This window comes from Amphiura filiformis, chromosome 4 (genome assembly GCF_039555335.1).
Source record: "Amphiura filiformis chromosome 4, Afil_fr2py, whole genome shotgun sequence".
NCBI classification, from domain to species: domain Eukaryota; kingdom Metazoa; phylum Echinodermata; class Ophiuroidea; order Amphilepidida; family Amphiuridae; genus Amphiura; species Amphiura filiformis.
The window spans coordinates 78,430,842-78,458,080 of NC_092631.1; the positions used below are offsets into that span (position 1 = coordinate 78,430,842).

The 27,239-nt window shown below is 42.0% G+C and overlaps 1 protein-coding gene across 1 annotated transcript; it reads right to left on the minus strand.

Annotated features, from left to right (window-relative positions):
- Nucleotides 1–4,962: 4,962 nt before the first annotated feature.
- LOC140151463 (F-box/LRR-repeat protein 12-like) lies at nucleotides 4,963–26,987 on the minus strand. Its single transcript, XM_072173814.1, has 3 exons — nucleotides 26,917–26,987; nucleotides 11,196–11,310; nucleotides 4,963–9,138 (listed from the first exon to the last, which is right to left on the minus strand). Exons 2-3 carry the CDS (start codon nucleotides 11,288–11,290, stop codon nucleotides 8,136–8,138), a joined length of 1,098 nt encoding a protein of 365 aa, XP_072029915.1. The 5' UTR covers nucleotides 11,291–11,310; nucleotides 26,917–26,987; the 3' UTR covers nucleotides 4,963–8,135.
- Between the last annotated feature and the right edge of the window lie 252 nt (nucleotides 26,988–27,239).

Genomic DNA, 27,239 nt, shown 5'->3' on the forward strand with positions numbered 1-27,239 from the left:
AATCACTGAACTGGCCTTTTGATGTTGTGGGGGAATGCTTTGGCTTATACAGAAAACTCCCTCCCTTCAGGACAATTCTTTTCTGTTAGCAAAATAGTCTTCAGAAAACTACACAGGTACAAAGTTTCAAACAGCAAATGAGACATTTAGAGAATAAGCGATAGGAATTTTTATTTTGCCTATCCTCTACCGTGTGATAGGCGACAGGCAGGTCCAATATTTTGAGTAGTGGATGCCGGCGCAGCCGGTATCCACTACGATAAAAATATTGGACCTGCCTGTCGCTCTATCATAGGTAGAGGATAAACAAAATAAAAATTCCTATCGCTTATTCTCATTCTTAGTCAGTTCAATATTATTTTAATAACTGTAAACAATTTTTTTAAGCAAAAACTAAGTTACCGTCATAAAAACTCCCCTCATTATAAAATGAACGAAACTTGTTTACAACTTCACGTATTCTGTTGCGTGTACTGCTAGCGCATTCGCGTATTCCGCACTAGTCTACGCATCCAGCGCGATACATACGCGCACCTCTACACGCGTGTTACACATTATCGAGGCGCATGATGGCGTGGGTCGTCTACGGCCTGATAAACGGCACCGAAATCATGCGATTGTCCAATCAGAAATGTGTCTACGAACTAGACCACTCCCACTGACTAAGAATATCTTATAATGATTTTATTGTCATCAGCTGAATGGTTTTAGTGAGATTACATATTGGACTAATATGAATGTTAAGAAATAGCACCTGTATGCACTTATCTATTACAGGATAAAATATTTGTTACACATCATTACATGTACTTATTATGGAATGCCATGATACCCAGCTCTATGAGGGAATGCATAATCATGAGAACCAATCTCATCCCTCACTGGTATAGTGGGAAGAGATTTGCTTTGGTTCCAGCTTTGATTCCCTGTCCTATCCTGATTTTGGTCAATTTGATTTTTTTGCAAGTAGAGAAAGCGGATATCAGAGATAGAATGTAAGTGATTCCCATGATTAGACAAGGAACGTCCCTCCAAGTCACATTAAATCCTATTATGCTTGTATAATAAGATCATCATTCTAAGACCCAGTCCACACTAGAGTATTTTCATCAAAATGTCGTAAACACCCTATTATGACACGATTATGATAAATGAATGATGAGAGCATCCGCATGGTCAGCACCTCGTCATCATGTAGTAATAAATTATGGTTAAACACATGCCACAACAATTACGAAGTCCACTGAGTAAACATAAATTTAAAGACAAAATTTGTACACACTGGTAATTTTCATCGGCAATTATGACACGATCATGCTACAAATCGGCCTAATGATGGAAATTTTCGTCATTCGCGGATGATGGCACGATTGTAGTATGCTGACGACATTGTGCGGACACACGATACTAATATCATAATAAGATTATGACATGATTGTAATTGAAGGGAAAAAACACACTCATGTGGACCGGGTCTAAGCGATCATACAGTGACAAAATAGTGTGGTGATGTGTTCTGTACAATAATTAGAGTAAACAAAATGGTATGGTTCTGTAAGACAACTACCAACAAAAAAATCCTAAAACTGTCAATGCTCATGAGGCTATGGGAACAATTAAAATTCCAGATGTTAAACTGAAACATGAAGATAAATGTTTTTGTTTTGTGACAATGAAAGATACTTTCAACGTTTCATAAAGTAGCAGGACCGTTGGTGTTTCACTTCTACAGAATGTTTGAAATGGACAAATGAAAGTTTTACAAAGCAAAAAAAATCATTTTGCTTTTTCATATCCAAATTCCAAACAGGTATCCAAAGCTCAAGAGGCCTTTAGACCACATGACATACTGTATTTGTTCCATTTACCGCCCATGCACCTACATGTATAAGCACCCATCCAGCAGAGATGTCAACAAGTCATTTTTTGCAAGTCAAGTCCAAGTCACAAGTCCTTTTGTCCAAGTCCCAAGTAAGTCAAGTCATTTTGAAAAAGTTGCAAGTCAAGTCAAGTCACAAGTCATCAAATCACAAGTCAAGTCGCAAGTAAGTCACACTTGTCACAAGTCACTACAAGTCTATTCACCAGTTTAGAGTTTGCTGGGACAGGACTCCCAAGTTTTCAACCCGACATAATCGCTGATTAAGGGCACTATTTATTTATGTATTTATTTATTTCCAGTTCAGGTTATGCGGACACGAGGCCCGCCAGCGGATAATTCATTAATGTAATTGTAGGCCTATTAATATTCATAAATTTCAATTTACAGGAAAGTAACCTCAGACTTGCGTTGGTAACAAGTCAATTTTTTTAAGTCCAAGTCCAAGTCCAAGTCATTTTGTCTAAGTCACAAGTAAGTCAAGTCATTTTGCAAAAGTTGCAAGTCAAGTCACAAGTCCCAAAAATAGTGACTTGAGTCAGACTCGAGTCCAAGTCACACGACTCAAGTCTACATCTCTGCCATCCAGTGACTTTACAAAAAGCAAACTGTGATATTATTAACTGCCCATGCAAATTTGGAGCATGGTCTGAAACATTGGTGATGATGGATGAATTATTTTGGGCCAATTTTTACATATACAACTACTTCAACAATGTAAAAAATAAGTGCCTGGACCAAATATGGTACATGCTACAAAATGTATAAATAATACCATTGTGATCACAGTGTACTGCTGAAGAGTATATTTATGTATTATCATTATATTTTGATTTTTTTTTTGCTTTTTGCTTTCATCGCTACTTGTGCTTGACAAATCGCCTACAGCACTTCACATGGTAGACAGGGACGGCTTTTCATAAACTTATTCAGCATTCAGTATAAATCATAATTATACCAGGCAGTAAAATCAAAATGCCAACTTGTAAATTTGTAATACAAATAAAGAACACACTATTAACTTTAACATATTATTTGTCTTTAACAGCAAGATCAGGTAATGTTACACAGATTACAATGATCTACAAACGCAAAATGGAAATAACTAACATCAGTTGGAGACATGAGGATTGTACTATAAGGCTGTAGCAAAATGAGTGCCACCCAACAGATCTTTTCCAGTGATACAAGACTGCCTTGTCAAAATGCAACACAAGATTCACCTGCTAAAACCACAAATAACCATGGCCAGAAAACCAAATGCGAAATAGGCATGTTCACGATAATGTTAATATCGTTCATTATCGCTGAGCACGATAAAGGTATGACAGTCGGCGATATTGTGATAACTAGAATTGTCCAGGTTTTCGTCGCCTTGGGGATGACCAATTATAGCCGAGGGTTACATGGATACTGCAGCTATGACCCTAGTTTGATATAAAATTGAATCAATTCAGCCCAGTTATTTATTGGTCGAGCTATGACTTTTAAAATATTGAATGAGATTGAATGAAAGTCCAATATTTTTAAACTCATAGCGCGACCAATAAATATTGGGCGTAAAAGCATCCTATTTTATCATTATTATGTGTTGGATCCAATATTTTCACACACTTGGTTTCATCAAAACACAGGGGTGTGAGAGGCCTCAGACCAAAAAAGCTGAGAATTACTAAAAAAAAAGCTGAAAAACAGCGTAAAATCAGGGTAAAAACGTCAAATATGGGCTGAAAATAAAAGAAAACGCGTAAATGTTAGCAATAAAAAAAGCTGAAATCAGCTTAAAAGCTGAAATTTCACACCCCTGAAAACATAATAATGGTTGCATTAGGATTTAAATTGTTCATATGAGACCATATTTACAAGTTGACCTCAAATGACCTTTGATTGTGTAGGCCTACTCAATAGCCCACCCTACAACTTGCAATCAAACTGTACAATAAAGTAGCATTTTATAGCAATTTTAATTAATTTTGTTCCAAGTTCTATTTTTAGAAAAAAACATGAAAAAGTTTGATGTAGGATTCAAGCATGTACACACAATGTTGTAGCTACAATATGGTGTCATCCATCACAGGGTGGTGCCATCCATCACAGGGTAAAGATTTCAATGCTGCATCCCAACATAGGGGTTACCAATCATAAGATATTCATGTGATGCGATCAAGCAAAATCAGTCGGAACTCGGAAATATTAAATTGTAGGTTTCTTATACATGTATGATACTAAAAAGCATTTACAAAGCTGCATTTTACAGAAAACCCCACTGAAACTGAACAACCAGTTCCAAAGATATGAACAATTAAAGAGTTTTCAAAACAAAAGAAAACAAAAGGAATGTTTCCTTTGCTTGGCTATATCTCAAAATCAATATTTCTGAGTTCCGACTGATTTTGCTTGATCGCATCACATAGTCCATCCCCCAGCACTTCAAATTTCCAAGCCACAATATACTTACATGTAATGCATATTATAGTAAAGTCTGAATCTATGGGATCATAGTACCATTGTATGTCACAGAGTACCGTACTAAAAACAAAATATTTAAGTACAACAATATAAACAAATAAAACAAAAATATATGATTTAAAAATATACACATGTATAATCTAACCATTGGTCTATTAATTCTGTTGATTTTTGGCTATTCCAATTGAAAATTTGAAATCCATGCATCCCTTATGGAAGACCTTAACCTCCCACACAGGGAGTGTGAATTTTTAATGATATCACCTGAATGGATGACTCCATTTGAAAACTACACCCATGTATAGAAAATTAAGGTCATGTCTTTTCAATTTGAATTGGGGTGTATGGAATTCAACTGGAATAGCCCATTGCTTACAATTGTGACCCAATCTGACCCTAAATAAGTGAGCAGATTTTCATGATTTTGTCAAAAAATACTGGGGCACCCCCTAAAACACTCCTGGATCCACCACTGATTAACAACAATTCAGAATATACTGAATTTATATTTTTCAAAAAGTTGAAACCCATGAGTCTGCCAAGGGGTAAAGGGAGCAGCTCCCTCCCCGAGTCTTGCTCCCCCAGTGTAAACTTTACACTGTAAAGCTGGCCGGCCTGATATTTAAGATTTTTAGGCCTGTTATGTACTCTTTAGCCCATTCAGTAAATAGATTCATCAGGATTGTTGGTAAACATTATGGTTTCTTTAAACAAAACCAAAATTTAATTCACTATTGACGGTTTTGCCTATCATGGTCGGTAGGCATTATCAGAAATGGCAGCTGGACGTATCCCGACTGCAAAGGATGTATTATCAGCCAGGAGAGGGTCATACACCTGACTAAGAAACTAGACTAGTGAACACCATAAAGGAACGCCCAGGGTGACTAAGACCAAAACAAACAACACTCGCCAAACCTGCAAGCAATCGGCGAGCGAGCAGCTATTGTGGACCATGTGGTCCAAGAAAACCATGTCATCAACTGGGACAATGCTAAAATTCTTGGAAAGGAGTGTAATGCAAATAGAAGAATTTGACAATCCATTTAGATCAGAAGGCGAGCACCCAGTGTCATGAACAGAGATGAGGGGGCCCACTTCCTTAGTCATGTGTATGATCCTCTCCTGGCTGATAATACACCCTCTTCAGTCAGGATACGTCCAACCGGAAGTAAGGATCAACATCCATCAATTGTGAGTTAAATTTTGGTTTAATTTAGCCCATTTTTGACCATTTTCATCAAAGTTTGCCCCAATCTTGTCTTGCTCTCCCTTTGTCCATCCTCTGACAAAGGACTGGCTATGCCACTGGTGTGATTATAGAAATTAAAATTAATAGTGATGACATCCTGACATAAAAATCTCAACAACAAAAAGACTTTTTTGTAATGATTGTGGTTTTGTGGGAACAGGTCACATCACAGGAATAGAGAAGGAGAATCTAGATTCTGTTACCCTCTACAAATTAGGGCTGTCAGCTGCATGTATGGAGGAATAATTGCAGGTATTTGGGTTCTTGTTGACAGCAGGCAAAAACAAACAAAAACAATTCTGCGTCAAATCTTATGATAAATGTGTTTGTGTCACTCCTTTGATGCAATCAATGCATCGCATTATGAAGAGTGTTACGCACCAGCAGCGATTTGTTCTGAATGCACTCCAGGGAAAACATGAATACATTCCTTCCATTATTCCCCATGCATGAATAAAGATATCCTGATTCTCCTCTATTTCTGTGGGGTAACATAAAATTAAACACAGCTACATTTAACAGAGGCCTACATATATTAAGGCTTTCTGGTTCTCAAGTCATCCCACAATATTATGTTTGAATCCATAATCATGTCCTCTCCTACATGTATAATCATACATTTCATAAATAACACGTCAATGCACATAATTATGACATCTCACATGAGATGCATAAATTCTCCTTCATGTAAGCTTACATGTATGTAGCATGCTATAGTCCATTTGGCTTCCCCAAGAGAGTGGCGCTGGAGTACTTTGTTGGAGTTACAGTACGGTACTTCACAAATGTACAGCTGTAGGCTTACGGCCTATGATTGTGGGTATAAACACGCCAGGTCTTTGAGTCAATTTGTGCGATTTAATACTATATGGGACAGCACACTGAAGCATGATGTGATGTCACTCTCTCGATGAAGCCAAATGGATTATAAGAGTACTCACATGGTTGCCAAATATTTCAGCCCATTTTGCGGGCACAACACTTGAAATGTTGTTCAAATCAACAAGTGTATTTTGAGACTAAATTGGTCAAACATTGTATTTTTTGTATGTGAATGTTATCCACATATCATCTAAAACATCAGAATTTGTTGTTTTTGTAGCAAAATTTACTGAAAAGTGGCTAAAGTCAATGTCTTTATATGCTTAAGCTTGGCGGTTGTCCAAAAGTCTCCAAATTGCAATGGCCATTTTCATTTTGCCTAAAAAACTGAGCTACCAAATCGCAGACTTGGCAACAACGCATACTCATGGTTCGTGTGATGCAACATTAGGCAAGGTGTTGTTGAAGTGTTATGCAATCAAACATGACATCCAGTCATTCATATTAAAAAATACAACAAAATGTATACTGACTGATAACCGACTAATTGTGATCTACACATAATACAAAATACATGTTACAAATGATCAAGCTCACTGTTCCAGGGTGGTAACCACAAACTACAGTTTGATCAGCTCATAATCGGTGGGCCTTATGACATCGCAGATTAATATCAAAATTTTTCATACTTTATTAACACACAATATAGACCAGATAGATCACTATATCACCCTTATAAAGTTGATCTATTTTTGGGCGTAGTGGTAACAGCCTAACTGTTCCCGCCGATTATGAGCTGATCAAAGTATACCATGTTTTTTGTTTAATGAAACATATTTTAGAAGTGGGGTAGGGAGTGATGCTCTCAATCAGGTCACATATACCTTTAACTTAGACAAACATACAACTAAAGAAATTTAAGGGGCACTCTGGATGTAATACATGTATGTGGGGGTGGCCAAGCACAAAGGCAGTTGTCATGCTCAGAGCAGTTGCCATGATCAGAATGATCACAATTTCAACTGTCCACCATGAACCTCTCGTAAACTCAGCCTTTGGTCAATTTTATATTTAGAAAGCATATTTCATAAGCTTTAAAGTGATCTGTCATTTGACTTCATACGATACCCTGAAGCGGAGTTACGGTTGGTTGAACTTTGCACTTTCATGCACATACCAATACCACTTTTATGCATTATTATGTTTTGATGAATCCAAGTGTGTAAAAATATTGGATCCAACACACTATAATAATGATAAAATTGGATTCTTACGCCCAATATTAATTGGTCTCACTATGAGTTTTAAAATATAGGACTCAACTACGTCTCATCCAATATTTTAAAACTCATAGCTCGACCAATAAATTTGGGCTCAATCGATCCAATTTTAAATCACACTTTGTACTGTAACTCAAAATCAAATTTGCCAACTTTACGAGAGGTTCCCGGTGGATGTTCACAATTGTAGTTAAGTCAACTGTATATGTGTATATAGTGTACTACATCCACCTAGCACCTTAATTAAAGCTTGTTTTTGGTTACATTTGTGTATCTGCATACAATTTGTTCACACATGCAAATTTCAATTTGTTTGCAAGTAAGAAAAGAAGGATACAATTACACTTTTATATACCAAGAAATCTGTCAATAACATGTGACTGACAGTTAATTCACAGAAGCATTTCAAGCCGATTTCAATCAAGTCATCTCTTTAATTTTCATCCTCACTTTGGGAGCTTTCTGCATCCCATCCTCGGCATACATCAGGTGCATCCTCATCTCCAAATTGATTGATATCAGAGTCGCTATCAGGTTCCATCAGAAAATCTTCCCAATGAGGCCAATATGCATAGTACAACTGTAGATCAGGATTTAGGGACTGGATGAATGCGTACTTCTCAAACAGAACATGTCTCTTCACATATCTACACTTGTGTGTACAGTAGTGTAGGTGTTTTAGTCTTGGCATTGCTTGGACAACTTTGGCTACATGTTTGAAACTAACATTCTCACAACATTCTAGGGAGAGTCTTTCTAGATGTTGCAAGGTGATTAGTGGTTTCAGATCTTTTCCTTTCAGAAAATCACTGTCATCCAGTTTCAGTTGTTTTAACTTTGGTAGATGCTTTGCAATTAACATTGTGTAGTCTGCCGGAACACCGCAGCAACCTTCTATGCTTAGGCTTTGCAATTTGTTAAGATTTCTAACTAGTGTTAAAAAAGACGGTCTAGAGATAGGCTCCTGATCAAAATCAAGCAGCTTCAGGTGACATAGAGTCTGCAATCGGGAAATGTGATGTAAGGTCTCTTCTGGATTGCGTGGATCCTGAACTGTAAACGAGGTCAGGTTTGGAAAGTAATCCGGTGTGAGGGGACGGAACCAATTCTTGGGATAATCTTGCGGCATCATCCCACTAATCTCAAGACACGTGAGGGTCTCTGGTAGAAGAGACAACTCCAGTTCTTGATTCACATTACCTTCTAGTATCAATTCTTGTAGATTTGGACAGTGATAATGCAGGAATTCTAACACTTTATTGTTCACAGAACAAGCTCCAGTTCTGAATGACTTGAGAGTTCTACCTAGATATGTCTGCATGAATTGCAGTAACTTTGGACTATGCTTGAAGTTGTGTCGTGGAGTTTCATAGGTCAGATCTACATAGGTCCATAGGCTCTTGTCCTTCACAAGTGAGTTCCATTTCTTGCACACCCTATGATAGAAACAATTTGACACAAAATTTATTAACATTTCTGTTCTTTATATACTTGTCCTGACACTTTGTAGAAACACAATTTGAAGCTTTACCAAATTCTAGAAATAGTAACAATATAAGGAAACACCAAGTTTGGTTTTAAGTATAAGACCAGAGATTGATTTCACTATTGCGACACATCCGAAGTCCTATACACAAGTTCCAAAACCAAAACACATACAATTTTTTTATGAGAATTCATACTATCAAATCCATTTTATGGTGACATACCTTGTTACAGTTTCATGCTGCTACGCAGCACTTCATCAGACTGGCAACCTTGCTTCTTCTTTCCTGAAGTTGCTGCAGGTGGCGGTGCTAGAAGCTGGTCGAAAATATTTGGTAAGAAATTTGTCTCTGTTCATGGTGTTCATCCAAATTGCCTCTTTAATCTATCTTTTGTTCCTGTTGGCCTCCCTTGATCTGATATTAGCATCCTCCATGATTGTTTTACGCAACAAGGTCTGTAATAGCAGATTTATTTACTGTGAGTGATTGTTTCCTCTGTGACCGAGTATGTATCCAAGTGTTGCCTTCTCCACTTCTCCTTGATGTTCTTTTAGACGTGTGCCAAACAAGTGTGAAGTTTCGCTAATGTAGGTCTTCTTACAATTCTTGCAAGGGATCTCATACACACAACCTGAGGTTTGTGATATGTCCAGTTTGTCCTTGGGGTGGACTAAAATATTGCTAATTGTTTTGTGTGGTTTGAAAGCTGTCGCAACATCGTGTTTGTTAAAAATCCTCCTGACTTTGTGTGACAATCCTTCAACAAAAGGAACTACCAACCGACTTTCCCTGTTCGTTTCGCTTTTCTTTTTGGACTTTTTCTGCTAACCGGTCTTGTCCTCACGTTTCTTGTTGAAGGCCCAATCAGGGTATCCGCCTTGCCGCAGCACTTGGGGTACATACTCGGTCACAGAGGAAACAATCGCTCACAGAAGTAAATAAATCTGCTATTACAGACCACGTTGTGCAAAACAACCATGTTATAGGTTGGGAGGATGCTAATATCAGATCAAGGGAGGCCAACAGGAACAAAAGACAGATTAGAGAAGCAATTTGGATTAGAAAACGAGGGCGAAACACCATGAACAGAGACGAGGAGAACCATTTCTTACCTATTAATATCTTCGACCAGCTTCTAGCACCGCCATCGGCAACAACTTCAGGAAAAAAATAAGAAGCAAGGTTGCCAGTCTGATGAAGTGCTGCGTAGCAGCATGAAACTGTAACAAGGTTTGTCACCAAAAAATGGATTTGATAGTATGAATTCCCATCAAATAGTGTTAAATGACATGGTAGTGTCTGGTCTGGATTAACCATAGAGCTATGGTATTTTTTTTTAAAGCGCAGTGATTTATAGTGCGCTACGCACAGGCACAACGCCTAGACGTTGATCCACAAGTCTCAGCACACTTTACAGGTTGTCGCTGACCACTACGGCCCCACATCATTCCATAAACCATTAAACAACAAGTCAGGGATTTTGCTGCTTCAAGGCGCACACCCTAGACATTCCACAAATAACCATCGCAACCAGGATCAGCTCCCCGAGTTTCGTACGGGTTACAACAAGACAAATTAGCAGTGAGTTCCATGTCCAGGGGAATTTCAAGCTAACTCAATTTTTCCACGAGGCGTACTAGGCACCGCCAGGGTTCGAACCATAACCTCCCTCACCATAGTCGAGCGCCTTAACGATTGAGCTAACTTGACTGCTGATGATTAACTCAACAACTTGCATATACACTTCCATAGATACCTATAATCAAAATATCTAATTCTCAATCATCTGATCCCACTCAGCAGCAGCACACAGATTTGTGTTGAGTGTAAACCCAACGATCATACGCTATAGAGCAAAGCTTGACTGTTTGAGAACTGATTCTTCAAATGTGGCCGTCGCTAGTCCAGGTCAAGGTTGCCATTATGTTATTTCATGTAAAGTGTGTTTAATGTAGCAGGTATATGCTCTTATGATTGAGATATTTTGATTATAGTATATAACTTACCGTGCAACGCTATACTTATCCCTCCAAGGCACAAATGAAAAGATGTGTAGAAGAACTGACAGTGGAAGCTCATCAATGGGGAATGAACTGTCCATCTTGTTGTCTTATCATGTGCCTATAGATAAAATAATAATAATAATGATAATCAATGAAAGAAACCAAGCTATAAAATGTCCTAAATTCAGAAACATGAAGGTTTCTATTGAAATTTTTCTCTGAAAAAGAAACCTCCTTGCTCCAAAAGAAACAACCTCCTCAGTCAACTGCATGAGTCAACTAATAAACACTGACTGGCTGGGACCAAGAGCTACTTAGTGAAACTGCTCCACCCCACTGACATTAGGTGCTTCATTTAGATAAATTGAATGCGCCTGCTGAATGATTACACATCATGGCTGCCATGTCTATAATGGTATTAAATAGCTACGTCCCGGGAGCTACGTATACATGTACATGTAACATATAATAAGTATAGCGGTATAATAGGCCTATATAAAAGTTGTTTTACAAATTAGTCCCAAACAAAAATGTTTGGTAGACTCATAACCGGTGCGATCTTACCTTTCCGATGTTGATTAAGATACTTCTTGCATCGATCCCGAGATGCGGAAAAACCAATAGTCATTTTGTCCCACATAAATGAATAAATAACAAAAACCTATTTTTCTATTGAAATTTTTCTCTGAAAAAGAAACCTCCTTGCTCCAAAAGAAACAACCTCCTCAGTCAACTGCATGAGTCAACTAATAAACACTGACTGGCTGGGACCAAGAGCTACTTAGTGAAACTGCTCCACGGTTGGCGGTAGCTGAGTTTCTCTAGCCTTCTCCACTCCGTACAAAGGCTAGAGCAGTGATACATTGAAATCCAGGGTTTCCCCCTAAACCTGTGGTTGGCAATAAGACCCAAGCAGAAAGCTTTACTAACTATGATACATTATCTACTCAATTGTTTTTGGTATAAATTGATTCCATTAAATAATTGAGATTATTAGTTCATGATTGATTAAAAAATTTCCCGTATTTTCCCATGTTGTTCGGATGATTTACTATGGTACACCGAGTTCGAATTTCACCGAAAGTCGCCATCTTGTCTTAACTTCCACGTTGGGAATGTTTTTCTTGTCATTTTGCGATAATGAAAGACCAAAAACATGCCAAATAGTATTGCAGTTTAGAATGTGTACTTTAGGATTTTACCATTCTAGATAAGTCATAAAAGACATTGATTAAAAAGTGTAGTAGTATGGGCTCCAAAAACCCTGAATTTTCATGTGTATATCTTCTCAGACCTGACAATATATTGACGTCCCATTCTTCTGAGCAACCTCGGACTAGGTCAGATAATGTAACACCTTCAAATAATAGTTATAACAACTGATAGATAAATGACTATCATTGAAGACTTGAGTGACTAAGTTACACAGTCTAAGCTGGATTGGAACCATTCACCAGATTGGCAAATAAATTTCAGAATCACTCTGTCACCAATAGTAATAATCTTAATCTTGCACACATATACACTAGACGTTCGCTTCGGACATCCGAGCCCTAGTACTCTGCCATGTTTGACTGAGTAACGGTACATGAACACAGCCTTTTGTGCCTATGTAAATTAGTTATTGTATAAAACTATATTACTCATGGGTTACTCATCATCAGACTAAATCATTGTCGTTTACAACTACACAAGTTATGTGTGTAATTTTAGTGAACGCTGACCGACAGAGGGTGTCAAATATAGGCCTACGACGTGTCGCTTTTGAAAAACAGCCAATCATGTGCATGCTCAGCATGCAAATACGGCGGCAATTTAGTACACTAATCATGCGTGCGATTCAGTTTTTTGCAAAAGTATAAATGCTTCTTTAGAAATAACCAGCAATTGTGTGTTCTCAAGTGGGGTTTGTCATGTTTATTAGTGACCCGACACACATTTGTATTGGTTCGATCAAGCAATGAAATGCTTTCAACTTTTGTACTGGATTGTTGAAGCATGCTCAACAATTTTTTTCAATGTAAGTGGGTAAGTGCCTCTGGCCCTAGTAGTAGACAAATGATAGAACTTAAAGGAGGATTTCGTGATCCTAGCATTCTCATTTTATGACATTTTTCAGTAGATATCCACGAAAAAGCTTATTCCCAAATTTTCAGTTGATTCCGATTTTGCGTTCGAGTTATGCATGATTATGTGTATTACACTGCCCCATAGGTCAGTGTTGTAATTTCGTTCATATTTGACAATATTTTTGCTGAACGAATTAATCTGCAAGAAATGTTTGGTACATAAACATTATGTAGCCAGAGGTTTCCAGTGGTATAAAAATCTCTTCTTTTTTCTTGAGAAAAGTGGGGGGATGAGGTTGTGGATCACGAATGGGGTGTACCAGAACGAAATTACAACAGTGGCCTATGGAGCAGACAGACTCGCAGTGTAATACACATAATCATGCATAATTCGCAAACGAAAAATCATCTGAAATATGTGACCATCCATCTCAAACCGCTCGTAAAGTCGGCAAATTGTATTTCGAGTTACAGTGCAAAATGTGTATAAAGGTTGTATTCATATTTACCTTAAAATGTTTGTCCTACATGTTTCTCATTTTAGTGTCAGTAAAACGCCAATATAATGGCAATATTTAATCCTATTGTTGAAGAGGATAATAAGCTTATACTTATGTATAGAGTTAATAAATAGCTCTATAGTCTTTGTTTGCTTTGGCCAAATCCTGTTCAAGTGGTGGGTTAACTAACAATCAACAATGAGAGGACAATCCTGAACCTCGTTGACTTGGGGATGATTTGAAGTGGCCGCCAATTATGACAATTTGATATGTAATACCAGCGATGTGGAAAAAGAGAAATAATGTACATGTAGCACAAAAATAATGTAGGCCTACCCTTTTACTGAAGGAGCAAAGTTTAACAAGCCATAACTCCGCTTCTGGATATTGTTTGAAATCAAATGATATATCATTGTAAAGCTTATGATATATATTTTCTAAACACGGAAGAAAACAAAATTGACCAGGGGCAGACTTTACGAGCGTTACGACGTGGACGGTCACATATTCGGAATAAGCTTTTTTCGTGGATATCTACTGAAAAATGTCATAAAAAGAGGATGCTAGGATCACAAAATCCTCCTAAATAGTTGCATGTTTGTCATAATATTAATTACACAGCTTCTTCAACTCAGTTTTTGTAGTGCTGCTTGCCTAAACTCCTATGCTTGAAATTGTAATTATAATGTTATTCAGATTTCCTTTTACAAATTAAGCGTACATGTACTGCTACCCGTCCAGCACGTATTATTTTGCACAAGGTCCAATGCACACACTTGACTATACGTCGAACAACTGAATACATGCACAACGTGTGGACCAATATATTTTTGTAAACATTTTATGCCTATAACAAAATGTATATTTTGTACAATTGTACAACTATCGTTTCTACCCTATGACCTATAAAAGTTACCTGTTATCAAAGTGTCCGCAAAAACTGGTCATCGCAAGTATCTTTAATGCTGAAAACTAAGGATATTCACGCAAGGACAGGCCGAAAACCTTACCTCGATCGTAAAATCCAGCCCATGCAAAAGGCATGCATGTCATAAATATTTCATTATTTCATTGTGTAATGTCAGTGATTGTATCCATGTATTGTTATTGCACCTGCGAGTGCAGTTGTCACGCTGAATTTATACTCGTTCACTGGTTGTTAAGCATCGAGCACACTGACTGGCTTAGCAATTATCAAAGTAGTTTTGTAAACCAATAAGGTTAGACGTACTTTACTGGCGGGTCACATTAATTAAGGCCGTCGCGTTCATTGATTGGCTTACGATTGCAATGAATGGTTTTTGCAACCAATCACAAAACGGGTTATATGGCGCCCGGCCGTCGGAAATTTTACACTAGTCCATGATGACGTCATGCCCCAGCGCCACGAGGTGGAGGCTTCGCTTTTCTGCGAAAGCGAGCGAGTGGTATAAAGTCAGTTTCACACCTGTGATTTAATGAAGCATATCATAAAATCTCTGAGCACATCCACAGCGCATTTGACAAATAAAAACAGTGCTGTACGGTACAAAAACTGATTGAGGAGCCAATGGCTCCTAACTTTATAAATTTAGGCACCCAAATTTTGCTCCCAGGTAAAAAATCTGAGGTGCCAACGTAAACTGAACAGCCACGTGTGTTGAATGTTCATAGCTGCTGTACTCTGATCTACATATTCCATTGAACGCTACATACTTCATACGCAGCATGTACAGTGTAGGCCTATATGTTTTCCAGGAAGTCCCCATTCAGACATGATGATAAAAGGTCGCATGTCACAAGTTCGTACCCTAAAAAGGTGGAGGTGTTACATTTTTCTAAATGGGGTGGAATGACAAATGTTATACTGCAACAACTCCTTGTCCTATTGAGCTAGATGAGGTCTCATTTTAAAGCTGAAGGATGGGGTAAAAATTGTGGAAAATGTCAATGAAACAGAAGTTTAAACAAAATAATGGCAGCAGTTTACATTAGAAATTGCGGGGGTGGAGGAGCAGGTGGGTCAGGAGCAGGTGGGTCAGGAGGAGGTTGAGTGTGCTGAGTGAATGGGAATATTGTTTTTTGTCATACCCAGACATGTTTTGCAATGAATATCTTTTAAACAATACATAATAAGGAGCTGTTTTAAGAATTTAATTGGGAGTAACACATCAGAGTATTGTTCTGACACATTTAAACATTTTCAGTATCAGTACTTGTAAAGTGGTACGCTCATTTGCATGGAATGCACTTGTAATTCCTTATGTATTCTATTGTTTTCTAATTATCGAATTTGAAGAAACAGCATTTTGCCATAGCACGCTTATTAGTCACCCTACTATGCTAAAAGTATACATTTTCTGGGGTGAAATTTGCTGACAAATTCAAAATTTGCATTCAAAATTGAGTAGGTTGAAGTGTTAACAAGTTGTCCTTAAAAATTCAAAAAATAATTAATTACTTTTGGTCATGTGTCTTATGATGGAACCCCAAAATACCTGGTGGCGTTACATTTTTCTCTCCTCTCTCTGATTTAACTTGTTGTCACAAAGCTATTCTTGGTCCAATTGCATCAAGTTTGGGCTCATTATACAGCTTGATTATTCTAATTTTCAAATATGTTTCACAATTTGGAATTCAAATTTGTTTAATTAGTGAAAAAATTAAAATGTTAACGATGATAAACCTGGTGGATAAGTGGTAGAGGATAAGTGGTAGAGGAGTATGTACAATCTCTATGGCAAATGCTTTGAAGACATGACATCTATTTGAATTTTAAATTATATCACTGTCAAATTGTGTGATACATGCAAACATGGAGCTATTATAAGATGGAGAGGAAATAGATTTCGTAACGCATTGAAACCTTGTGCCGATTTGAAATCTGACAAGCTATTCATCGAAAGGTACCTTTTGTTTGGGACAAAGGGCTTCCACCATTAAATCGGTAAGCTGACCCGACAGTGTATTAACGCTTTACCTAGGAGGCTACTGTCAATAAGTGATCAAATGCAAGTCGCGTGAAAGCGCTTAATGGAATGAAAAGTACCTATTGTTATACATAAACCCAAGGGTGTGATTGAGTAGCCGTAAGCACAAAAGGCACACATTAGCCGCTAATGCATAGTTCGTTGTCACCCCACTGACATTAGGTGCTTCATTTAGATAAATTGAATGCGCCTGCTGAATGATTACACATCATGGCTGCCATGTCTATAATGGTATTAAATAGCTACGTCCCGGGAGCTACGTATGTACATGTAACATATAATAAGTATAGCGGTATAATAGGCCTATATAAAAGTTGTTTTACAAATTAGTCCCAAACAAAAATGTTTGGTAGACTCATAACCGGTGCGATCTTACCTTTCCGATGTTGATTAAGATACTTCTTGCATCGATCCCGAGATGCGGAAAAACCAATAGTCATTTTGTCCCACATAAATGAATAAATAACAAAAACCCCGATCCCCGGTGGACTCACCCAAAAGGTGACGTCACACCATATGATCGTCCTTTATCCGAGTAGGTGATCCCAAGTCGGATAAAGGACGATCATATGGTGTGACGTCACCTTTTGGGTGAGTCCACCGGGGTCCGGGATAATCAACATCGGAAAGGTAAGATCGCACGGTTATGAGTCTACCAAACATTTTGTTTGGGACTAGACTCAGTACACCGGTCGATCTTACCGTTTCGATGTTGATTAAGATACTTCTTGCATCAACATCTGAAAGATCGATCTAGCAAGTAACCGGCGGATGGAGGTACAAGATTGGTCAGCATCTGATCAGGGATCGGGGGCGGGTAACGATGGTTTTCGCGAGGTCAGAAAATATTTTCCCCCAACGGTCGAGAAAAAAAAAAGACCACGCGATCACAGACATAAACCTCCTTACTTAATAAGTTTGGTGGTTAAGAATAGCGACACTGGTTCTTACCATGCTGAGTATTCTGTATAGTCTGAAAACCTGGTACCCGTACACCACCGTATTATGATCGCCGAACAATGTCCCGGTAAACCTCCCGCCCGTCTCTGATTACTAACGTAAGCGGAAGTATCGTAGAGAAGGGCGAAGGTGGCTTCGGGACACCGCCTGCTAGATCTCCTCAAGGGACAACCGAGCGGTATACCCAAGATGATGAGATAGCTCAGTGTCGAGTGGGTCGTGGGGCCTTGCGAAACCTTCGCGATCCCCGGACCCCACCAACACCTGGACCAGCCATTGCGACAGCGGCTGGACCGAAAGGCTCTGTAAGGGTGATGAATGCGGTCGTGAGTCCCTCGCAAGGCTTGTGTTCGGAAGAAATAGTGCTGCAGCGCCTTATCGGACACCCCAGCCTATCTTTGGCTTCAGCCGAACCTTGCCCAACCCTGGAGATTGGAGAGGGACGAATGTCGGTATGCACCGCGCCCTTCGTAGTCACGAGAACAGAGCGCCGACACAGTGTCGCTCCAGTGTTTGTGAACACGGAAGCTAACCTCGAGACCGTGTGCAACTCAGCACCGCCGTCCCGAAGCCAACGCCAGACCGGAAAGCCATCTTGAGAGTTACGTATTTAAGCGTCGTTTTTTGACGGAAGGTCAAAAGGTGACCCTTAAAGTAATCTAAGACTGTGTTGGGATCCCTTAGGAGGATCACGTTCCTTTTTGGTAGACACTCGTTGAACATACCGTCGAGGCGTAGACTAATAAGGTAACCATCGGCTATGATAGTCGACACGTCTCGAAACCTCGGTGAATGGAGAGGACAGCTGACTTATAGCTGGCCCCAGTGGCCCGCTGAAGTCTTGCTTGGAACTTTACTGTCAGACACTCCGGAACGAGCAGCACAGAGGCTCTAGCGGGAGAGCTATTTGCCTCATTGCACCAAGCGTAGTATGGAGCCAGATTCTGGCTATACGTACGGAGGGTAGACTTCCGTCTAGCCCCGGCGATGAGAAAAACAGCTTCTGATGAAAAGTATCCCTCGCTGCTGCGTTCCTGGTAAGGGCCATGCAGCTAACTGCAGGTGCTCTAGTGATAGACTGGTACCTCCGCTCCGGGCATCGAGTAGATCTGGTACTCGGGAGTGCCAGCGGCCTTGCCGCTAGCAGAATGACAATGCAGTCTTCCCACCCGATCTTGGCCACCACCCTCATGAGTAGTGAGATCGGAGGGACTGCATAAGCTGTCATCCTCCCCAGTCTATGGACAGAGCGTCCACGGTGAATGCTTGGGGGGGTCCGCGACCCTTGAGCAGTACACCGGCAGTGGATGATTGCGATGAGATGCGAACAGATCTTTCGTGGGGTGGTACATCCCTTGAAGATCGTCTGAGCGACCTCGCGGAGCAAGGGACCATTCTGCTGGTCCCGACACCTTCCTCGTGACAGATTGTGCGCGAGGATGCTGGTGACGCCAGCGATGTGTATCACTCTCATCGTAATCTGCCTGAACTTGCACCACCCTATCAGGTGTCGTGCATGCAGGCTCAATCGTGGTGGCCCGGAGTCCCCTTGTCTGTTGGGGTAGGCTACCACGGTTGTGTTATCCGTCAGGACAACGGTATGTGATTCCACGATCACCTCCTCGTAAGCGAGGAGGTTGATGTGAAACTCTGTCTCTATGGCCCCATAGGCCCGAGACGGAGTCTCCGTGGATGTGGACCCCCAGCCCCGTTTTGGCGCTATGGTCGTCACTACGTGACATACCGGGGTGCAGGAAACCTGACACCCTGGGTCAAATTGGGCTGATGGGTCCACCACCAGAGTTCTCTCGCGCGATCTCCGACAACGGAACCGCGAGGATATTGGTGACGACTGGGCCTGCAAGCAGGCTAGAAGGTGTAGTTGGGTAAGCCTAACGTAGAAACGGCAGTACAGTACGAGGTCTACCATACTGGCCATTAGGCCTACCACCTTCATCCATGCCACAGCGGGTTTTGCCCGAGACTCGGCCAAGAGTCAGGCACACCGCACCATGTTCGTCACCCGCTCGGGTGAGAGCACCGCGAACCCCTCCGTGAGGGTGATCTGGGCCCCTACAAATAGTGGTGTCTGCGTCGGGACCACGCTGGACTTTTTTGAGCTGATCAAAAATCCAGGGTCCCGCACCCTACGGACTATCAACCCCATGAGACCCGTAGTCTTCAGTGGAGTGCGTCCGTATATGAGCCAAACGTCCAGGTAGCAACTGATGTTGACACCCCTGTGCTTCAGGTACGCTGCCACCGCTCTGACCAAGAGTGTTAAACACCCTGGGAGAGATGGACAGGCGGATGGCGGTATCAAAACTGGTAATTTTGATCCTGTACCTAGAAGCGCAGATGCCTCCGATCTTGAGAGGCGATTGGCATATGCAGATAGGCGTCCTGAGAGATCTAGCGAAACTGTTCCCATGCCCCTGATGGGGCAGGCTAGCACCGAGGCGAGAGTCCCCATTCTGAACCTCTTGGGCCTGAAGAACGTGTTCAACAGCCTGCGGTTCGGATGGGGCTCCCGTCGCCGCCAGTCTTCCTTGGAGCCAATGGCTCCAAGATCACCCGTAGAACGGGGGCTAGACCGGGACAATCGCCCGCTTCGTGAGAAGCTGTGTGATCCCTGTCAGTAGTGCCCGACGCTGGGGGCCGTCTGACGGCACTACTGTGGACCTCTGAAATGTGCAGATGAATGTGGGGAGACTGGGTTGCCAGTCTGTAACCCCCACTCACCACTGACCATACCCAGGCGCTCAAAGAGTTGGTTTCCCACCTCTGGGTGAAAGCCATAAGCGGTCGTCCACTGGGAGAGCCCCCTGTGGAAAAACCGCTGACCCCCCCAGGAATGCTCTGCCTAGCTTCCCTTGGAAGAGCGCTTGCTCTGCTTCGGGGCTTGCCAGCTGTTCCTGTGCTACCCTTGCGCCTCCCAGAAATGGGTGCTGCAGAGGTAGTGGGCTCGGGTACTGTTGGTGGTGCACGGCCTGCTGAAGTCGGAGCTCCTACCCATGGTAAGGGCAGTTTCCGACTTCTTCAGAGTGCTCCGTTGGTAGCTTCTTTGCACGGTACTCCCACGTAGCGCAGAAGCATCCGAAGAGAAGAAGGACCCTGCATTTCCATCGCGTTGAGCGATTGGAGTGGCAGGCCCCTCCCCCGGCGCTGAGTGGACACCCTATGGGCTAGGCCCATGGAGCTCTCGTTGAGGCTAGCTGTTAGCACCGCTAATAGGCTCACCTCGCGGAAGAGCTCAGATGTTGTCTGAGCGTCGCTTGACGACAGCTGGGTGCCTCTCGGATCCCCTCGGGGAGGTCCCGTGGTCCTCCCGCGTTACACGCAGAGGAAGCGTGCAAGCACGCGGGCGTCCTAGCTCTACTGAGCTCGACAGCCCTCGATATCTACCCGTGAGGTTTGCCGGGAATGAGAGTGCAGGCGTCCCCTGTGAGGAAGCAGCAGCTGAGCATCCTACTGAAAGGATCCCTGGTCCTCCTCCATGGACTCCCCTTAGGGGTGTCCGGAGGAAGATCAGTGCTGTTGCTCCCCTCGCGGGGCAGCGGGGAAGGAGATTGTAGTGATGTCACTACGGACTCAGCTTCCGACTCCTTTCCCTCGCCCACAGTATCCGTATCATGCTCCGATGATGACGGTAACTGAGGACGGGCATCTGAAAGCGGGTAAGAAGGCATAACCACTGTGTGGCTCGCCGACTACCTGCCAGCAGAAGAGGGAGTACTCCCGCAAGACCCTGAGGTATCCGCCATGGCACCACTGGGTCCGCATGCTCTCGCAGCCGTCGTCCTAGCGCTTAGCAGCATCGGGCCTACCCTGATCAAGATCTGGGTTAGCCCCATGCCGGCTGGCCTGGTCAACAGCTGATGTTGGTACTGCGTGGCCATCGCTGGCGACACTTGCCACGGTGCTGGGCCGTGGAAGAAACACCCTGCGGCGGGTACCACGGGCATACCCAGCCGGCAGCTGACCCTGAAAGGATCCGCCACCAGGGTAACCCCATGGTACTGCAGTACCAGCACCGCCTCCCCCCCCCCTTGTTGCCACAGAGACTGTGGCGACTAAGGCGGGTGCTGCGGTACCGGTGCGGTATCAGCGTGGGTACCCGTGAGGGTTCCCGGCTGTGTACCGCTGTATGCGTGGTTCCAGCGTAGGTGCCCGTGAGGGCTCCCGGCTGTGTACCACTGTACCCATGCCTCACTGCGTTCCCCGCAAGGATCAAGCCGTGTGTATGGGTACCCGCTATACCGCTGTCCCTTGGCTAGAGGGAGCTTGCCTAGTACCACGGGTAGCTGAGCGTGCATACCCCCGATCAATCACCTCGCCACCTGAATAGGCAGCGTCAATCAATGGAGCTATGCCCTGTTGATTTGACAGTGATCGATCAAGAGAGGGTAATTGACCCATTGACGATAATGGATCACCCACGCTCCGCTGGCTCTCGAGGACATAAGTGGGTTGTTGATCAGCTAGGCTGTTCAAGCTACTTACTGTACCCTCTAGAGCTTCGCCCAAGGTCGCTGTGTGTGGCGGACCACTCACGGCAGCTATGGGCGGGTGCATAGCGGCTACCACTGAAGTCAAGCCGTGGCTCGTCTTTGTAGCTGCCACCGAATGCACCTGGGTCGCTGTCCCGTGAGAGACTGCGAGCCCAACCCCTGAATAATCGCCAGCCAGTCCCTGTGGACAGCCAGCAGCTATTCTAGGGCCCAGGGTATCACTCGGCGGTCCCGCCATGGAACGCTGCTGTGTGACAACCCCAGTTGGTTCTGCTAAGACTACACCCACAGCGTTAGCCACGGTATCGTCTCTGCTGAACCCATGCATGCTAGGGTTCAACCCAGGCAAGCCCGGGGTACCCTTGCATGCTGCCCGTCGCTGGCTACTACTGTGGCTGTTTGAGCCCGTAGATATGCCTGCAACAGGCGGGTGTCCTCCTGCTAAAAACCCGTGAGGATTTTCGCTAGAGGACTGGTATCCTCCTGCTACAAAACCCGCTAGGGTTTTCGCTGGTGGTTACCGCTCTGCTGCCTGCTACTTTGCTCCGACGTATAGTCAGTGCTTTACGCTGGCTGCTGAGCCTTTGGACGCGCTTAGCAGTCCCGAAGGAACCGCCTGCTTGTCCGGGGACCGGAGCCCCTTAAGCAGACCTGCCATGACCCATAGGGGCTGTCACAGCAGAATCTACCGTGTCGACTGGTATCCTCCTGCTGCAAAACCCGCTAGGGTTTTCGCTGGTGGTTACCGCTCTGCTGCCTGCTACTTTGCTCCGACGTATAGTCAGTGCTTTCGCTGGCTGCTGAGCCTTTGGACGCGCTTAGCAGTCCCGAAGGAACCGCCTGCTTGTCCGGGGACCGAGCCCCCTAAGCAGACCTGCCATGACCCATAGGGGCTGTCACAGCAGAATCCACCGTGTCGACCTTACCAGTGCCCTTGGTAGATTTCTTCTTCGTCTTATGGCGATGACGGAGCCTATCCCAATCGTCAAGCTGGAACTCGGAGAGTCCTAAGCAAAAGAAAGACATCTAGAAGATCGTGAGCACTCCCTGTGGGTGAAACAGAGCGGGTGTGGGTCCCGCTCCGTCACCAGGGAAGGGCAAGCCCGACAGGGCCGAGGCGACGAGGAGAAAGGGAGGGGGCACTACCCCCCAACACGCGACTCAAGCCCAGTAAGCAAACCTGAGCACGGAGGCTGGTCGCTAACGTTAGTGGTAAAGTAAGGACTGGCTAACTTTATTACTAAAATGTCAGACGGGTCCCTACCAATCCCCACCGTATGAATATCTGATTAACTTGTCTTATCGGACGGTAATGAAGACATAACGATAGAGTAATCACCCTAACATAGCAACAATAACCTACCGTACATGAAATACAATGTGTATGTACAAACATCTATTGTAACTTACAGGCTGCAATGGTTGTTTTACGTGGGAAACAAAATGAATGGCGTCAACGAGCGGCCATTTTGAATTGCTCGTGTGTCCCGTATACAAACGGAGGCACGATATGTAGCTAAGTTTTGGATCGTTTTTGTCACTTTTTTCGCCAGAAAATGCCGTCAAAACTATCCTCAGCCGAACAATACCGGTTTGGTTTTACCTAAGGTGTGAAACTACAACCGTATATCTCGCCTTAATCGAGAAATTGATACACAGTGCTATGAACAATCGATAGGCACATCAGTGTCAGTCGGAGACCAAGGAGGATAAGGGACGATCATATGGTGTGACGTCACCTTTTGGGTGAGTCCACCGGGGATCGGGGTTTTTGTTATTTATTCATTTATGTGGGACAAAATGACTATTGGTTTTTCCGCATCTCGGGATCGATGCAAGAAGTATCTTAATCAACATCGGAAACGGTAAGATCGACCGGTGTACTGAGTCTGAGATTTTATTTTATTTTATTTTAAGAAGGAGAATGTCATAATCAGTGGCGTATTGAAGGGGGGGGCAGCTCTTCTGTGAGAGGTGCTTGGGAGGTGGATGAGGTTGAAAGAGGAGATATGAAGAATGAGAGGGGACTGGAGGAAGAGAGAAAGAGGAAGAAATAAAGAGAAATAAATAAATAGACGTAAATAAATAGAAAGGTAAGGAAAATGATAGGAATGAGAGGGGACAAAACGTAAGAGGGGATGGAGAAGGGAAGGGAGATAAGAAGAGGGAGTGATACTTTAGCAAGTACAGAGAAAGGAAAAGAAATGAATGACAAATAAATGTAGGCCTTATAATAATTATTATAGAAACTAAACACAGCCTCCCCCCCCCGCCCACACACACATAGGCCTAACACTAACAGCACTATAGGCAGCCATTCGATGATGCCAATGCCTTTATCGTTACATGTATTTAAAACGCCCAGTCAGATGTATTTTACACCTGCCAAGCACAAGTCACCCAATTTCAAAATTGGACGTTGAATGTACACTCTCATGAATATTGATTGGCAACATTTTCCAATATGTCAGCGCTCAAATCGGACACAATAGAACAATAGACCATTCAGTGCGTTGCATGCAAATCATACCTCAAATGATAGCTTGTTCATTCATTATTCATATTCAGGTATTAATTTTATCTAATTGTGTTTACAAGTATTCACAGAGAACCGCAAGTCACAAGAACCGCAATTTTTTCCTATTCAGTTACACACAAATGCCAAAATTTTCAGTCATAACATGCGTTTTGGCTTTCAATTGTTGTATCTTGAGAACTATACACCCTAAGATAGGAAAAGTATACATTTTTGAAATGCTTGTTACCCCAGGAATCCAAATATGCAGTTAAAATAAATGTAGGATACACTCTAAAGAAAATATTTTCGAAAATGTAATCAACCTTTGGTGCATGAAGTTACGTATATTTTCGCACCCTGTATCACTACTTTCGTCAATCATAAATAGCAAAAGTATACATTTTATTAAAGCTCATAGTGTGGCCTGTCACAAAATTAACATTTCATTTGAGGTACATGTATTCCATATCAGTAGCAAATGCAATAAATTATGAATTTTCTAGCAAAATTAAAAATTTTCATGATATCACCCTATATATTTTCTTACACACCCTGTATACCAACTTCAATTTTGCATAGTTGGATTCCTTGGAACATAAGCTTTCCAAAAATGTATAGTTTGGCTAGTGTGAGATGTATAGTTTTAGATATAATCAATTTTAAGTGAAAAGGAAGACAAATGATCAAAATTAGTGCTTGTAACGCAAATGTGCCCCACCATATGACACACGACCTTTTACGTACTTTTTACGCACCCTGTATACAAGCCGCCTTTTATTGCAAGAGTCATTTATTGACTCCAAGATGTTCACAATCATGTTTGGAACATATTCTGATCTACAAAATATTCCAAACACTCTATTTTCAATGATGTGCAATGTAAATTGCTCTGATAATAGTCAAAAAGGAGAAAAATGCATTTAAAGTTTCAAATTTACATTGAATCCTGTACATTAATTAGGCGTAAACTGTCCGTTTTCACAAAAACGAAACATATTTTTTCTTCAAAAGTCATGTTGATTAATAAACAGGGTCAAAACCTCCAAAATATCCAAAATTATTTTTTGGTAAGATTTTGGCCTGTAACGCAAAATGGACCACCTTCTGACATGCGACCAAAAGCATATTCATAGCATACATTCGTACTCTTGAATGCTACATTTCATACATGTTTTGTTTTGGGCGATTAAAAGCTTCAGCAGTTGGTCGCCATTGGCGCCAGGGATTGAATATTTAGTCGCCATCAGCAAAAATCTAGTCGCCAATGCGCCTAAATTGGTCGCACCATACAGCACTGGATAAAAATGAAATTTGCAATTCTGAGCATTAGCAACGGGATTCCATAAAACTGACAATTATGTAAGTTATTCTGCAGGATCGGTAATAATTAACAGCTGGTCTGCTTTATTTGCATATTGAAGTTTGTAAGTTTGTGACTTCGTATGTCATGTGCAATTGATATTACAAGAAGCTTAAATTGGCACGCTTTCCTGCAAAAAAAAAGTGCAATTTGTCTGTCGCTTGAGTTCTGGGCACGTCACACTGGAAGTGTGACGTGACCTCGCTGGGCATAACGCTTGACATCGCGCACATATACGCGATGGTCAACGCTATCAAAGGAACCTTGGAAAACATTATGAAAATTAATAATACTCCATTATTTTTCCAGAATAAATAAAAATTCATTAATAAATATGAATGAATGATTAGCACATGATCCACATCGGTGCATGCACCCAAACTGAGATGGCACTTCAGTGCAAACTTAAATAGGACAGCACCAATACAAAAATGTCATACATTGTACGGTACTCCGCCAATAAAAATCAAATGTGTCTGTTTTGCCCGGTTTTTTAAGTTTGCATTGCGAAGGGCTAATGTATACGGCGCGGTGATACCACACCCTAAGCTGTTCCTAAAATAATATCAAATCCAATCATAATGTTTATTAATATCGCTCCAAGCCACCAAACAAAGCCAAATCAAACGTTGAAATGTACATTTACATTTTTGTAGCCTGCAATAAGTAAACAAGGCGAAGGGTGACGAATTCCACATACTTGCAAGTCAAAAGTTACGTTCACTTTATCAAACGTTTCTACTAATTCATTTGACATATTTGTCAATCTTGAATATATCCGCATACTCGTATATACATTAACTTCGAATGTAATGAAAATTTAAGAAATTTATTTACATTTTTCATGCAGAAACATCATAAAACTGATGCGGCATCGGCCTCCTACATTGTCCATACACAAGTTTTTCTTTTTTGACGATGAACGCTAGTCTCCTTGGGCATCCTGCCAGTCGTTTTGTAGAAACAATTCCTTGCCGTGAAATTTATGTGCCAATTTTCAATTTTACACCATCAGGGAGGTAAATAACATGTTAACTGGGTGGGCAAATGCCCACCCAGTAAATTATTTTGCCCACCCAGTAAATTCAACTTGCCCATTGCCCAAAAGTGCCCACCCAGTAAATTATTTTGCCCACAAAAATATGGGCACCATAATAATA